The sequence below is a fragment of the Musa acuminata genome, chromosome BXJ3-8 (assembly GCF_036884655.1).
Source record: "Musa acuminata AAA Group cultivar baxijiao chromosome BXJ3-8, Cavendish_Baxijiao_AAA, whole genome shotgun sequence".
Classification (NCBI taxonomy): domain Eukaryota; kingdom Viridiplantae; phylum Streptophyta; class Magnoliopsida; order Zingiberales; family Musaceae; genus Musa; species Musa acuminata.
The window spans coordinates 52,138,120-52,153,762 of record NC_088356.1 but is presented as its reverse complement, the minus strand read 5'-3'; the positions used below and the strand labels follow the sequence as shown (position 1 = coordinate 52,153,762).

Below are 15,643 nucleotides of genomic sequence, written 5' to 3'. Positions count from 1 at the left end.
AATCAAATGTGAAATTTTGAATCAACAGATACTTAAATTAGGGGGAAATTTTGATTTGGGTCAACAAATCAAATCCCTAATTCTTTTTAATCGATCAGATTAAAAGAACATGGAATGAATCAAATCGGCAGATGTTTCGCAAACCGCACTTCCGTCGTCGTTCTGCCTCTCCTCTACCTTCCTAAAGTAGAGGAAATTAAGAGTCGTGTTAATGTTTCATTACGTCGGAGAAATAGATGATGGTGGCGAGCGCCGGAGAAACGTCACGAACGGAGATAAGCTCTTTCTCTCCCTAAAAATGCGAATGCCACTTGTAAGTCTGTGTCTTCGGGATGATTCAAGTGCCCATCGGGAAAATTGATATTTCCTAAAGCTCTCGGATAAATTTGATTGCAGTGGCTCGTCCTTTTCGACCAGATCCAAGAACAGGAAAACAACCCTAATCTGGCTGCTGGTGACGTCTCTCTCTCCTCTACATTCGTTCACGCCTGTTTCTGGCCATCAGGTGCTTGCTCAGGTACCGGCAAGCAAAGACCCTCCTCAAATAGCCCGCTCGAGCAGTTCTACTGCAGCAGGCTAATCTAACAGGGTCTTCTTCTTTAAAAATTCTCGTGCTACGCCTGCAGGACGTCAACGCCCATGGACGTCTCTGCCCACCGGAAACGAAGATGATGACTGCTTTCCTTCAGAGACAGGGAAGGAGTTGCGACCACGAAGGAAGCACGTGGGTGGTGAAGCAGCAGCAGCGTCTATGGCGGCCCTGCGTGGGCCACAGCCCCGTGAGGGAGGAGATGGGGATGGGAATATGCCGTAGGGCTTCTTCGCCAAAAGAGGAAGCCTGAGAGGATAAGGAAGCCAACGCGACGCACGCAGGGCGTTCCACTACGCTACAACAGTGTACGTCGGTGCTGATGTAATTATTGGATTTGTGTTTCATCCCCCTTTTTCTTAATTAATTTATAATGATTTATCTATCTAACCTAATTCCGTGGATTTAATTTATAAGGGTTCGAATCCTCCTTATCTTAATTTTGGTTTATATAAATTACCTTAACTCGAAGTTCGAATCCTCATTCTAAATTGTAATTGGGATAAGGATTTAAATTATTATTATATATATATATATATATACACACATCATGAGTTAATGTATCAGTTAACTTATTTAAATTCTATATAAGCTAAGCTTGTTTGAAAGAAAGCTATATGTATTTAATGTGGTGTATTAAAATTAACTTAGTCAAATATGATCTTCACCATTTTTTTCTTAAAAAATAATTTAATTCAGTATATCATCGATTGAATTCAAATCTTCTATTCTAAAATTTAACATTCAACCATCTATTTTTATTTGATGATTGTTAAGTTAATTTTTAATTATCTAAGATCGATGATGTTTCAAAGACAATCGAGACTAATCTTTTACGATCGTACCAAAATGACTTTAGCCGACATCATCATGTTTCGAGTATTCGAACACTTGTAAAACTACATTAAAACCTCAGTATTCTTTCGATGTTTAAGTTAATATGAGATTCTATACAAGAAATATATGTATATTGGAACATACTTTTATAATATACTTTGAACACAGTTACTTCGATAGAAAATTTTATTGAATTTAACAAGATCATGATGCATCTCTTCCGGACTTAACTATGAACCCACGATATGATAGCACTCAATCCATTCGACCACATAATTAAGGTACTGATCACATAATACCGAGATATCAACACTATAACGTTAATATGTCAATCGAATGATTCTAAAAGTATCGACTATATATTATTGAAATATCGATCATGTCATTAATTATTCTCATGTGAATGATATCCAAATTTTATGTCTAACAATCTTAACAGCAAGCTTGGGGCATCAAATTTCATCTTCATCCATCACTTTTTACAAATAAAATAAACATAAAATGATTGCACTACACCATCTGGTACGGTGTGACTTGATGAAATATAATAATAATATTTGGATCATGAGAGACATGGCTTGATCTAAGCTGGTGGTGGTATTGTGCTTTCCATTTGGATGGCACATATGCATTAGGAAATGAATAGGTGGGGGATAAGAATCGGTCCAAGTCGTCCATTTATGATCGAATATTGTTGAACCTAATCTCCCATGAAATTAGTACGTGGAATTGTAATGTCTTGTTGACGAAAAGAATAGAAAATAAGAACAATCATTGAAGAAGTTTTATTGAAATAACTTTAGCTTGAATACATTAACATATCCCAGGGAAATCTTATCTTCTATCATGTAAGATGGTACTCCTGATAAGGATACAATTCTTAGATCGATGCAAAGAATGGTTTATAAGCGAGAGACTTCGTGAGTAGGGCAAGAGCAGATCGCTGCTACTGTTGCTGTGAGGGCACAGGCATTCTTTTCGTTCTCCTTAAGTCCACCGACTGTTGATAAATCAGTGAAGGCAACAAAGGATACCACGGTGAGGATGAGGATTGACCGTGGAGCCTCTTAGGAATGTGGCCGCAGCAGTGTTGGGGCGAAACTTCGCTTTTCTCAACGATGTTGGTCGCTGGCCAAAGGCAAGAGCGAAGCTTCGCTTTTCTCAACGACGTTGGTCGCTGGCCAAAGGCAAGAGCGAAAAGCGAAGCTATGATACCATAATGAAAAGAATAAAAGATAAGAATAATTATTGAAGAAGCTTTATTGAAATAACTTTAGCTTGAATACATTAATATGTCCCAGATTAGGAAAGAGGATTTTCCTTAATAGAGAATTTCTCTCAACAGAATAGAGATTTCCTCGTATAGTTGAAAAATTTTATCTTCTATCACTTGTATATGCTGGTATTCAGCAATTAGGATTTGGCAGCATCATTTGTGCCGCTAAATAGCGACTCTGCTCACCCACCTACAATGGATGCATGGCTAGCGAACTTGACCCGATTACGTGAAATATATAGCCACTCCAAGAACAAATAATTGCAACTCAGACAAAAGAGTAGGTTTGCATTGACAATTAGGAAGAAGGGATTATTAGGTCATGAGAGATCACCGTTTCATTGGTCAGCTCGACATGAACCGAACAACGAACTAAACGTGTCCAAAATCCAAACGAGAAACCAACATGAATGTAGGTTGACACCTGGCGGCTACTGTTTTCTGTTTCTTAATGTCAACCCCCGATGTTAAAGGGTTAGAGTTGAGCACGGGAATTGCGTGATGCTTGACGTTGTTAGGCAATCCAACGCCATAACCTGTGGAAGTCAAAGCAACCTCACAGATTCTCAATCGGGGATGGGGACAATGCTTTAAACAACGTTATCCTATTTGCATCTACTCATGTGGACATGTCTCTCTCTTGTACCGACCAAACCGAGCTGGCGATCTCTCTCTCTCTCTCTCTCTTCCACCAATTGGTCGTAGTGATTTTAGTGTGGGGATGAGTACGTGGAAAGGACGGCCTTTGGAGGTGGCCAAGGGACGCCGCCGACAGCCTCTGCACGGCACGTGTCGTGCTTTCTTTAGTCGCGCCGCGGCGGGCGACGGCCGCGCGGGCTTCAACCAGTGCGGGGATTACGTGCTTCGACGGTGACACAGTCAGTCTAATATTCTCTCTCTCTCTCTCTCTCTCTCTCTCTCTCTCTCAACATACGTTAAGGATTAATGTGGAACGAGTCAATCCAGTTCGAGAGAATTTTGTGTTAAGACTTGTGTTACCTGATTGGAAATTTACTATCAACGGATACGTGATTATCAAGTGATAATCATAAACTTGAAAGATGATCATAAGATCACTTCTCTTCCTTTATGATAAAGAAAAAAGAAGGAAAGGACTCTCTCTTTTCTCGAACTATTCGGGTTCATATTTAGAAACATTATATTACTAACTTGAGAATCAAAAAGACTGAGTTAAAAACCCTCTTTCGATAAAATATTTTCATCTCGAGAGCATAATATTTATATCTCAAAAGTATAATACTTCCTCCTCAAGAGCGTAATACTTTCACCTCACGAGCTTGATACCTTCACCTCAGATCCACATTGGAGATGCAATGCTTTCACCTTAGGAGTTCGACACCTTCATCTCATATCCACCTCGAAGTCATATCAAAATCATTTCGGACAAGTCTACATACACTAGTCTAAATTATTGGACTGACCAAGACGCCAATAATATTTTCTCCTAATACTATCTAAAACCATCATATCTCGATAAAAAGATATTTATAACTTGTTCATAACATTCATATCATACCTCAACGCTGCTCGTTCGTTTAGTTAATACCAGCGGTCGACAAATTCATCTTTAAATCCCAAGTGGACTACTGTGCCTCCTTTAAGCTAATATTAATATGATGTAGACTCTTAATCTAATACCAAAGATAAGATAAAGCTTAATTTAATATTCTAACACTTTTGACCATCTTCGGCTAATTGGGTTGCTCTTCTGCGATGATTTGTGGCTCCTAAAGTTATAACTAATCTTAGACTACAACTACCTGTAAATTAGGGTTCGAACATGAACAACACAAAAGATTCCGTGAATTTATCATCCTCGATAAAGTAGTTACAAGAATGGTATTACATTTGGATGATGATAAAGCTATAATTTATAGCTTAAATTGAAGAAGTCTAGATAAATATAGATGGTGTGATAGATGTTGATGATGTTCGAATCAGTCGGATTTGATTCTGGGCCATACGTGCAACAAGTTCGTTGGATGGGTCGACGTGCACAAATATCAAGGTCAGATGTGACGTCTCGACGAGCTTTCTCTGACGCTCTACTTAGCTTCGAGGTGGAAGAAAAGAGTTTTAAGTAAATAATGACTAACCTCGATTATAATGACTTAATAGGCTTAACCCAGGAAAATATTTTATGGTATGAACAAAATATTTCTCTAAAATTTATATTAAATTGATATTCATGGGGTCGAATTGTTAACTGAGCCTATTTCGACTAATTGACTGTTCCGTCGAGCAATGATTGAATGAATATTTTTCCTACCAATACACTAATTTCATCGAGAATGATTCGTTATCATGCTCGACATAATACATAAGTTATATTTTTCTTTTTTATTTTCTCAAACAATAAGTATCGAAAGTTTTCTTCCGTATTATCGGTATTATGAATGTTTACGTGACGCAAAACTCATATTTGATGTATTTACCATGGGAAGTTGAAACAAATACAAAATAAAATAGAGAAATTGTATTTTTATTTCCTTATAATAGTGCTTTAAGGTCACATGCACACAAAAAAAAAAAAGTAATTCGATGAAGCTTGCATACAAATCAAAAACGTGGAAAGATTCTTGAATGCATGCATATGTCTCCTTGTCCTTTGATGATTTGGATTTGCTCCTAACTCATGAGAGGCATTTTGTTTTCTTTTAGTAGGCAGGAAGAAGCGGTTCAATGAATGCGGACGCAGATGTGAGTTATCTTCGTGTGGATTCAAAGTTGCACGTTGTTCGTTGACGTGGAAACACGCTAATTGATCATGGCGACGTTGATTGATGTAGAGACATATCGATCATTGATGTTGATTCGTTTGGCTTCGCGTCAATACTTTTAGCTTATGATTATTATTATTACATCATCGAGGAGATAAAATGTGTCGTGTAGGATTATGAGAATTTTAAGAAAATCCCATTGTGGTGTTCTATATATTGCTGAAAGATTTGGTAAGTGGTGAGGATAATATTTAATCTAAGAACTTGCTATCCGGTGGATAATAGAATGAGATTATTGAGGTTTGCCACATCCATCAAATTTCAAATGTGGCATAGAGGGTAGGGTCTGACATGCCCTATTGACTTATATTAAAACTATTTATATATAAAAAAACTAATATCCTATAGTGGCAGATGATGATTCTCTCCGTCATAATTCATATTATAATTAGCAAGTTATTCTGAAAAATAAAATAATTAAAATCAAATAAAGTTGAGTACAAAGTTATAAATACTATCAAAATATTCTATCATAATATTAGTGACTAATTTTCGGTAACGAGATTGATACTATTTCTTTAGTCTCATAAATATATGACATATTGTCGTATCCAAAATTGTCTAAGGTATATGCTAGCAAGGTAATATATATCCGCAAAGGATCAACTTAAACATTAACCTTGTATAGTCTAAAAAAATTTGCATAATGAAGAAAATATAAAAAAGATGAATGTGCAAGTAATTATTATTATCCTACAAAAGAAAGGATAAGATGATTAAAATCTAAAATAATAAAAATAATAATCAGCTTTTATTAGGCACAAAAGGTTTCAAAAATAAGTTGAATGAATGCACACAAACAAACGGGGCTCCGAATCCGTTGATAGATTCAGACATAATGTTTACCTAATAATTATTTCAAATAAAAAGTTTATTGCATTATGTTGTTTTGGATCACAGTTATTTTTCCCTTTCCATGTGTGATGATGGCAAAAAACCTCACATGTTCGCTTTTTTTTTTTTTTTTTTGTCCAGGTCCTTTGAGGACTGCACGTGGTTAAGGTCTATATTAACCCTTTACAAATGAGTTATCGCTTAGGTGTCAGGTAGATAATTCTAACTAAGGATGTGATAAGATGGTTTTAGAGCTTGCTAAATCTATTATTATATTTTATATTACTTATCAAGTGTTTACTAAAATATCTGCATGTGAGATCCTAAATTAAACGTTTCTTCTAACTCATATTTTATTTTGTATGTCCTCGTAGGACCCTAAGATGTTACGAAGACACTGATCCTACAAAGAGATATGCAAGAGTATCTAATGACTTAGGCAAAGCCTATTAAGTATATAATAAATGATATCAGAGTAGAACAAAAATATATTTCAATAAACACTTGATATGTAATAAAAAATATAAATATAAACTTCACAAGCTCTGAATGATCATGCAACAAAAGGTCTAAGGTGATTTGCCAATACTAAGAGTATATCTAAGTGCCACACAAGGTGACAAACCAACCCTATAGCTACAACGGTGGCACAAGGTTGGATGGACCCTTAGAGTTTTGTCTATCGTTAGTTCACTATTTTATTCCATAGTAGTATCCTGTTGACATTTGTGGAGACTTTTGATTGTGATAGACTGACTTAGACCTTTATTGTATGATCATTCAAAACTTATGAAATCTATCTTTATATTTTGCGTTACTTATTAAGTGTTTGTTGAGATATCTAGACCCCGAGTTAAATATTTCTTCTAACACAATGGTGCTGCACGACTTAAGTAAAATTAACTAAGTCCGTAAGAATATGTCAGAGATTCGATCATACACTTTTCCAATAGTTGATGTAGTCTTCCAATTGTTGATGGAGTGATGCCCTTTATCCATTAAACCAGGGACACATTCTCACAATCGAGGAACTGCTTTAGCTACTATGTTTGATAACCCATTAGCTTCTTGAAGGAATCACCATACTACTATACAAGTAAATCAATAATTATCTTACAATATGTTGAGCATATATATCATCTGGTAACATGTTAATCACAAGATATTATAATGTAAACTCGTAAAACATATGAATAACTAATAAACATCAATAATACGAGGAATCACACTCTAACCGTAATTGACATGAACTGAATTGGTCAAATTGACTCGAACCATACTCAATTCAACAATAATCTAATTAAACCAGCCAACCTATCTGAAATATTCATAAAACCACTCTAGGATCATCCTAAATTAATATAATTTGAACTTCCTCGAATCCAATTTGAGTAGAAGAGGTTTCTGTGAACCACTTCCAATTGTTCAAACTGGCTAATTGGGCTAACGTTGGGCCCTGCACAGTATTGGGCCAAGCCACAATGGATCTTGGTCCGAGGTCATGTGTACAACACGTGCAAGGAACAAGATGAGGGTGTTTAAATGGTTCATTCGTATGTTCTTCGAAGGATTGTGTCCCTTAAAATGACGAATGAGAGACACCATTTTGTCAAACTATTAAGAGTGTAATATGTGTTTTCTTCTCCATTAACTGTTAAAAAGATATAACATACATCTCATAGAGTACGTTAGGTGGATGTCGCTTAATAGTTATGCATGTGATTAAGATATATTGTACGATTTTATTTATTGTATGAGAACTATTATTGTTTATAATGCTTAGTAACCATCCACTATCGACTCACCTCATGTGCAATCATTTTTCTCAATAAGCTCAATGAATCCAAGTTGGTATAACATTATGAAAATATTAACAAAAAGAAAGAAGCTTATTATTTCGATACTCTTTCTTACTATTCATAATTCATTTAAAAATAATAAAATAATATTTTAGCATTCACAACCCCTTTGAATTATATTTTTACTCTCTCTCTTTATTTTTTCCCTTCTTCGTAGTCTCTCGCCTATGCACACTGCTACCATCGACTCTTCCTATCGCTCATACATTCTATTAGGTAGTTTGTAAAAATCAAAGAATAACATCTTTTACGTTAATGCAATCGATCGAAAAGATATTTGTATTATAAGTTATTATAAAATATACATAATTCTAAAAATATTAAAATATACATAATCTCAAGTTTAATTGAGATTATTCTAACATGAGTTCCGAGTGTCGATAGGTTAGAACATCATTGTGCCATTGAGGGGCCTTAGTTTCGAGTCCAAAAACATATATGAGTTTCCTACTTGATGAGGGCGACGTCAAAGAGGTGGCCTCCTATGGGAGTAGAGCGAAATCTTAGAGGCCGTCGTCAAGGGGAGAAGCACATGAATTGAAGCATGGATACGCTGTTGAAGTATTTATATTACTTGGAGACTGGTAGTGTGGTTGTATTTTTAGAGTGCATTTTACTTACTTTATTTTAAATTTTAAATTATTACGAATACAATTTTACTTACTAATTTGTGAAAAATGAGTTACTGATTTTTGTTTAGTGATACAATTTTCATTATATTTTAAATATTGCATATATTTATTTTAAATTTAAATTTAAATTTTAGTTACAAAAATTCGAAATCGAGGTTTGACCCGAACCAGGCTGTTGGTCGGACCGGGCCAAATCCAGCCCGAGTCAGCCTTAGCCTTAGGCTCGGTCCAGGCGTCCAACCGAGCACTGAGCCCAGAAGTCCAGCGGCCTGCGGTCCTGCACAAGTGTGCCACCGGCGACCGAGCACGCCGGCCCAATATATATATATATATATATATATATATATATATATATATATATATTGTAATGAGCACAAATAAAGCAATCAGACCATCATCATCACCATGTGAAGTAGATGAACACACTTCACACACTGATCTAATCACCTTCGCTACAAAGGAAAACATTACATAGAAGCATTATTCATCTGTAAGCCCCTGCATTCTGCTGCTGCATCTTCTTCTACAAACACCTTCCTCCATATCCTGCATTCCTGAAGAGCGCCTGCTTTACGTCCTCGGCGCTTACGACTGCCCTCTGATCCATGTCCTGTGTAGCACAGCCATCGGCGGCGGAGGACGACCAACATGAAGATTTCATCGTCTCAGAAGTGCAGAAACTAGTTGCAATGTGTAGCCAATGCCTGCAGATGTCTTACCTCGGAACAAGACGCCTGCATGCCGAAGTCACTGAAGCAACTCACCACGCATTGTTGGATCTCCAGTCCCAGCGCCTCCAGGGTGCTCACCGTCGACAGCAGCAGACCCGGCTTGGCCGCGCAGCAGATCTCGATTCGGGTGTCGTTGTCTCGTCTCTCCACCTCGAACTGCAAGATCGCTTTGCATGGGGGTTATCAGATTCGAAGCCCGTCATCGAGCTTTAGTGCGAGCCCAGCACAAACATTACCTTGGGGGAGTTCCTCACCAAGGCCTCGTTGGAGTTCAACTCCTTGAAGATGCTCAGTAGACTCGCCTGCTCCGGGCTGCCGTCGATCTCCTCCTGCAGGCGCTTGATCCTCTCCAACAGCTCCTTCATGTAGTCGATGGTGTCCCCGAGAATGGATGTTCTGTCCATCTGGTGAACCCAAAGTTTCTATCAGCCCATCTGATGGCCGGTCATAAGAACATGGAGGACTCTGGAATCGCTTACCTTGCTGATCTTGGGAACAACAGATCGCAGCATGGATAGCCGATCGTTGAGCCGTTTCCTTCGCCGCCGCTCCGCCATTAGATTCTTGGAAGGCATCCCCTCGAGCTTCTTCTTCTGCTTCCTCTCCACGCAGCCGCTCAGTTCGAACATACTCGGCGCCTCCCCGGACTGCGCCACCTCCACTTTGCACGCGCTCTGCCACTCTCCATGGACGAGGCCGAGCTCGCCGTCGTCCAGCGTCGACCTGACCGACGAGGTCTGGATCTCCGGCGCCGCCGTCGTGGCCGCCGTGTACACGCCGCCGCCTAGCGGACAGTACAATTCGCTCAAGCAGTCGAAATTAGGATCCACGGTCATGGCGACGCCGCCGTCGAAGGCAGTAAAGCTGGGAGGGACCAGCGCAGAGCTCTGCTGGAAGCAGTCCATGTTCCCTTCACAGGAGAAGAACTCGCCCATTCCCGCCGGAAAGGAGTCCCATGCATCTCTTCTCAGGGAAAGCAGCTCCTCCAAGAAGCCATGCTCATCAAGCTCCATTGCTTTCCTGCCTACCAAGCACTACAAGCAGAAGAACAAAAGCTGAGGAATTATATATACAACCTCACAGCATCAAATGCAACATCCTTTCCAACGAGGTATGTTGTCGGCATTGCATTAGAACCAATAGAGCTTAGCCTAATATCGCAATGGAATCTCCTCTCTCTGTCTCTCTCCCCCTGTGGTATTTCTCACGCAAATCTGCAGTCCTGAAGGGGTGTTATAATAAAGGGATGGACTGAGAGCTTTGACCCACAAGTCTGTCGGAATCGAAAAGGATGGAGGGAGAGAGCCGAGGCCATGTCAGGTTCCCTGGCCACGTACCTTTACATATAACTGGGTGTATATAGACATACATATATAAGTTATATAACATGCAACAATCTCGCTCTCTCTCTCTCTCTGCTTGTGGTGAATGCAGTGGCAGTGGTCAACGAAGACATGGATGACGACTTTTTGCAGAAAGCTGAAGGAGTGCTGCTTGAGCTGATTGCATGGAGCTGGGAGACTGATTGGCCACCATTATATATATATATATATATATATATATATATATATATATATATATATATATATGAAACGAGAAGAAAACTAGTCAATGAAGTGGACTGCAGGATTCAGCAATAATAAACATGAAGGCTGAAGCTTACCGTGTTCACGACAAGTTATCCGACAGCCGCAGATTGCTATGTATTCATTTATAACAAAGAAAGTAGAGGAATACAATTTGCTTCGATTGTGGTGGGTTCATCAAACACAAGCAAAACAATCGTCATTTTCTACTCCCACGTAAAGTTCAAGTACACACTCATTTGTGTTCTTGACACAATTAAACATATTTGATTTGGCAATTGCCGAAAACCCCCAAGCAAGCGGCGCGTTCAACTTATTGTGACCATTATTGTTCATTCTCGTCTGGTATTTATAAGACTCATTCGAACCTCCAATAGACGAATATGTGAATGGGTTCATGCGGATTTCCTCTGGGAAACATACTGAGCTAAATTAATGGGTTTCCTCTGGAAATAGATATTAGGGTTGTTTATTGACCGGTCCTGTCCTTCCGTGTAGGTGTTGACGAATGTTTGTTAAGTCATATCATGTCTTATCAATGCCTTCTATCACAATATATCTCATATAAATCAAAATCAAAATCAAAATTAATTCTACAATATAAATATATTAGAAATAAAGTTAAAAATTAATTTGTATTACTAAAAGATTAATGAGTAGATTAGAATTGTCCTAAAATATATTATAGATCTCAACACATTTGTCACATATTTCAATGATAATTACATATCCATATAATTAGTTTAAAATAATGAAAACTTAAGATTTTATATATTGAAGTTGTGTTACACTTTGAATCATTTAAGTTTATGGATTATAATGATATGCATTTACCATGTACCGTACTTAGACCTGATAATTAATAAATAATAAAAAGAATAGTATAAATAACGCATTACTTGTTTCAAGAACAATGGGGGATGAAGTCGTCCAACGTGCAAGTTTTCGCACATACAAACAGAAGGAAAAAAAAAAAGCTAATAATCAAAAGATAGCCTAAGTTGCGAGAATGTACAGAACCAATTGTGCCTTTTTAATGGCAGTAGTAGTCATCATAATTTTTGCTTGCTTTTGCTTCATCTTACAAGCTAAACTTCATTGGAATTTTGCTGTACGACGAGCATGGTTTAAACAACTGAACCAAATCATGCACTACATCACTCATGATCAATATTATATGTATCCATCGTTGCATTATAGACTTGCAGTTTTTTTCGTGAAATGTGCCTACCAATTAAATATGATGCGGATGATATTATTTAAATGATATAAAGAGGACAGTTGTTCAGCTAACGTATGGAGAGCAGAGGAAGTACAACGCATTATATCTCGGTCAAGCTAAAATACATTATACCTTTGATTATGTATATAGTTATTCTCTTCCCACTACCGAACAGTGAGTGCGGGCTTAGAATAAAAGCCGAGGCTCATTCTAATTTACGTCACGACTAGAGGCACGAAGTAACGCTTCGAACGAGCACCATCACCGTCGTTCGTGGGTGGAGTCATGACTTAAATCCCGACACAAAGTAAGCACGAATTATGGATGAAGCGACTCATCCTCCTCCCCTCCTCCTCGTCCCGTGTGGGAAAGAAAGAGTGTATGGTCAAAATTTAAACCCAGGTTGACAAACCTCGAAAATACAGGTGGCAAGGGCCAACATCACCATAAGCTCAGAGCATCTGCTTGACAGCCTCGTCTCTTCGTGCGTGGTGACAAGAGCTGGAAGCGAAGCCTTTATCTCTCTCTCTCTCTCTCTCTCTCTCTCAAAACCACGGCAGTGCAACTCGGCCCACAATATTGTTCTCACCACCTTCTCAATACCACCCATCTCTCTCTCTCCGAATCTTCTTGTCTCGTTTCATCTCTAATTAGACGCAGATGGAGACATGGAAGGGTAGGAGGAGAGGAGGCCACAAGAGGCCAGAGGCGGAGGACCTGCAGGCTTTTTTTCTCACCTACAACTTCGGGTTTCGCGTGTATATAGTAAAAAGTAGGGAGGGGTACGGGTTACAGATCCACCGGGCAGCCCTATTCAGCAGGCACTCCTTTCTTGGTTTCAGGGCTTCTTCTACAAGTCATGCAATCAAACAGAGGAGAAGGCTAAGGCTCCGTAAAGGCCGGCTAGCTTTGCGTTGGCCTCATCCAGCTCGATCGGGAGAGAGAGGGAGAGAGATAAAAACACCTTCTCTTTGTCTTTGAAAAAGAACTAACCACGGAGCGCTAAAATAATCGGTAGGAGAGAAGCAAGTTTTCGTGCGTTGAATCATCACAAGCAAACGAAACGAACCTGAAAAGGAGGGAGGGTGGGGGTGGCAAAAGACAAGGGGAAGCAGCCATCAGCGTCCGGGGAGAGCTTTCATCACCGGCGCGCGTTTGGTTCAGCTGGTCATTTCGTCTCGTGTACTGCTGGCTGGTTAATATATCTGCACCAAATTGCAGGAGCCACGGAATTAATTACATGAGAAAGCGAAAAGAGATACACAAGTGACAAAAGTTGCAGTGGTCCACGACCACCAGTTCAAATGTAGGTTTACGTGACTGTGACTTCACCGAGGGAAAGTGTGTACCGACGAGGATTGCAATTAGATGGTGACGACCCAACTTAACGTCAAGGAAGATGCTGTAACATTTGTCAAGGGCATGTTAGGTCCCGTTCAGATTACGGCCTAAATTATAGACACGCATAGTTCACATTAAAACCTGTGACTCCGACCTTTATCTATCCCATTCATTGGCTCCATCCTCCCATCAACTGTTTCCCATTCTAGTCATGACTGATTGCCTTTTCTGCCACCAGCATTAGATTAGATTAAAATAATTGGCAGAAATTTAATAAGATTCGAAGAATTATTTATAATGCCACATAGGTTTCTCACCTGCTAAAATAATTGGCAGCAGACGACGACACCATTTTGCTTGTCCCGAACATTCACGAGGGTACCACAAGTACATGGGCCACTCGTCATAGCAATAGCATTTAGCAAAAAGCCTGCAGAGTTGGTGATTGAACAGAATCAATCCATCTTGGCTTCAATGTCCACGACGCTGTGAAAAAGAAATGTTTCAGATTGCACAGTACAAGTTTTGATAATGCAAAAGTATTGAGATATCATACCAAAAAGGACCATGAATGGTCAATCCACAGTGCCCAGCCTCTGAATTCGGACCAGCAGTCCTCCTCGATCATTAACATTTCCTGTGGGTTTTTTCCACTATCTCAGAACAAGTGCTTGCCGATGCCCAAGGGGGTACATCGTGGTACAAAGATGCCTTGTGATGCAGCAGCTTGGGACATGGGAGAAGCCACAAGGGTTTACGTTACATGAGACCAGACAGGAATGGCTTGTGTCCTCGGAGTCCTCTCAATGCTCAGAATCCCAATACCCAAGTGATAGATGCCCCCAAGTAGCATCGTCTTTTCATAATTTTCAACTTTCAACCCAAGTTTCAATCCATGAATACGGAGACTGGCATGACAAAGCGCACAACTGCCTGCCTGAATCCGAATAATGATTACCATAAGTCATGAGCTCACTTGAGATGCTGCTCATAAGCAACAGAATGCAGCCAAATGTGTTCCCATTTGCAATCTAAATGTAGTCGATATGTTCGATAACGTTGACCCCATTGAAAACCAAAGCACATTAAATGCAAGAACGTAGCCCCATTCTTGGGGATCCATTATCGCCACCACCGCTCATCAAGACTGTAGCCCCCATGGTTTCTTCCACCACCACTTTGATACCCTGCCGCAGAGGCATTAAATGCAAGTATTAAGAGGGGGAAAGAAACAAGTACATCAGAAACAGATAGATGACTTCAACCAGTCGAAATAACACTTTTATTGATTTCAGAGGAAGAACTCACCATTCCAAGTGCTAACCAGTTCGAGGGACTTTCCAGATTTAGGTGTTCTTCCACCTCTTGACTGAAATGAAACAACAAGTGCTGTGTTTACATTTGCACTACATTCTCATATACTCAAACAAAAAGAGTGATGCAGCATATGTTGCTGCGCAACCACAAGACAGAAAACAACATAAAGCCTTATTAGCAAGGGAAGGGGAGGAAGAGGAGGCGGAAATCATCTGCTGAAGCATGCCATAACTTAGGTACCATGAAGTCCAACTACGAGTTGGTGATGTCTGTTGATTAGTTGTGAGAATTGAAGTGAATGCTGATGTTTAGTTGAAAAGTTTTGCTATGTAAGTTGATCTGATGCATGGAAAACTGTTAAGGTGCCGATTCAGCAAGTGGAATGAATTTATACTAATGAACTCATCATCTTTGATTGCTGTGAACAAATGGGACACAATGGAGAAAAGATCCTCAAGGTCCCTTTCCACAACCCTGGATAAAATTCTCCTTATGTAAAGAGTAGTTCCAGAATTTACCACTTCATTCCCGCCATTACATAATTCAGATAATGAAAATACAGATTAAAATAACAAACATCATAGTCAGACAAACTAATGGAATTAGCAAACCAAAGAA

The 15,643-nt window shown here is 39.2% G+C and overlaps 1 protein-coding gene and 1 long non-coding RNA gene across 3 annotated transcripts; one reads left to right on the top strand and one right to left on the bottom strand.

The window, feature by feature from the left end:
• Positions 1 to 64: 64 nt before the first annotated feature.
• On the top strand, positions 65 to 984 carry LOC135646095 (uncharacterized). Its single transcript, XR_010498958.1, has 3 exons — positions 65 to 313; positions 397 to 517; positions 627 to 984. It is a non-coding gene; the product is annotated as an uncharacterized LOC135646095 (long non-coding RNA).
• Positions 985 to 9,228: 8,244 nt separating this feature from the next.
• Positions 9,229 to 13,596, bottom strand: LOC135645130 (transcription factor BHLH3-like). 2 transcript variants are annotated; one of them, XM_065163222.1, is made up of 5 exons: positions 13,437 to 13,596; positions 10,039 to 10,593; positions 9,796 to 9,963; positions 9,548 to 9,715; positions 9,229 to 9,438 (listed from the first exon to the last, which is right to left on the bottom strand). In XM_065163222.1, the coding sequence occupies exons 2-5, from the start codon at positions 10,570 to 10,572 to the stop codon at positions 9,352 to 9,354; spliced, it is 957 nt and encodes a 318-aa protein (XP_065019294.1). In that variant the 5' UTR covers positions 10,573 to 10,593; positions 13,437 to 13,596; the 3' UTR covers positions 9,229 to 9,351. The 2 variants fall into 2 exon arrangements, with proteins under 2 accessions (XP_065019294.1, XP_065019293.1); XM_065163221.1 differs by lacking the exon at positions 13,437 to 13,596 and having other exon boundaries at positions 10,039 to 10,890.
• Between the last annotated feature and the right edge of the window lie 2,047 nt (positions 13,597 to 15,643).

Coding starts and splice junctions, on each gene's coding strand:
- LOC135645130 (XM_065163222.1), bottom strand. CDS start 10,572: ATGGAGCTTGATGAGCATGGCTTCTTGGAGGAGCTGCTTTCCCTGAGA. Junction 9,964..10,038: donor TTGTTCCCAAGATCAGCAAG/GTAAGCGATTCC, acceptor TGGGTTCACCAG/ATGGACAGAACATCCATTCT. Junction 9,716..9,795: donor TGGTGAGGAACTCCCCCAAG/GTAATGTTTGTG, acceptor GCGATCTTGCAG/TTCGAGGTGGAGAGACGAGA.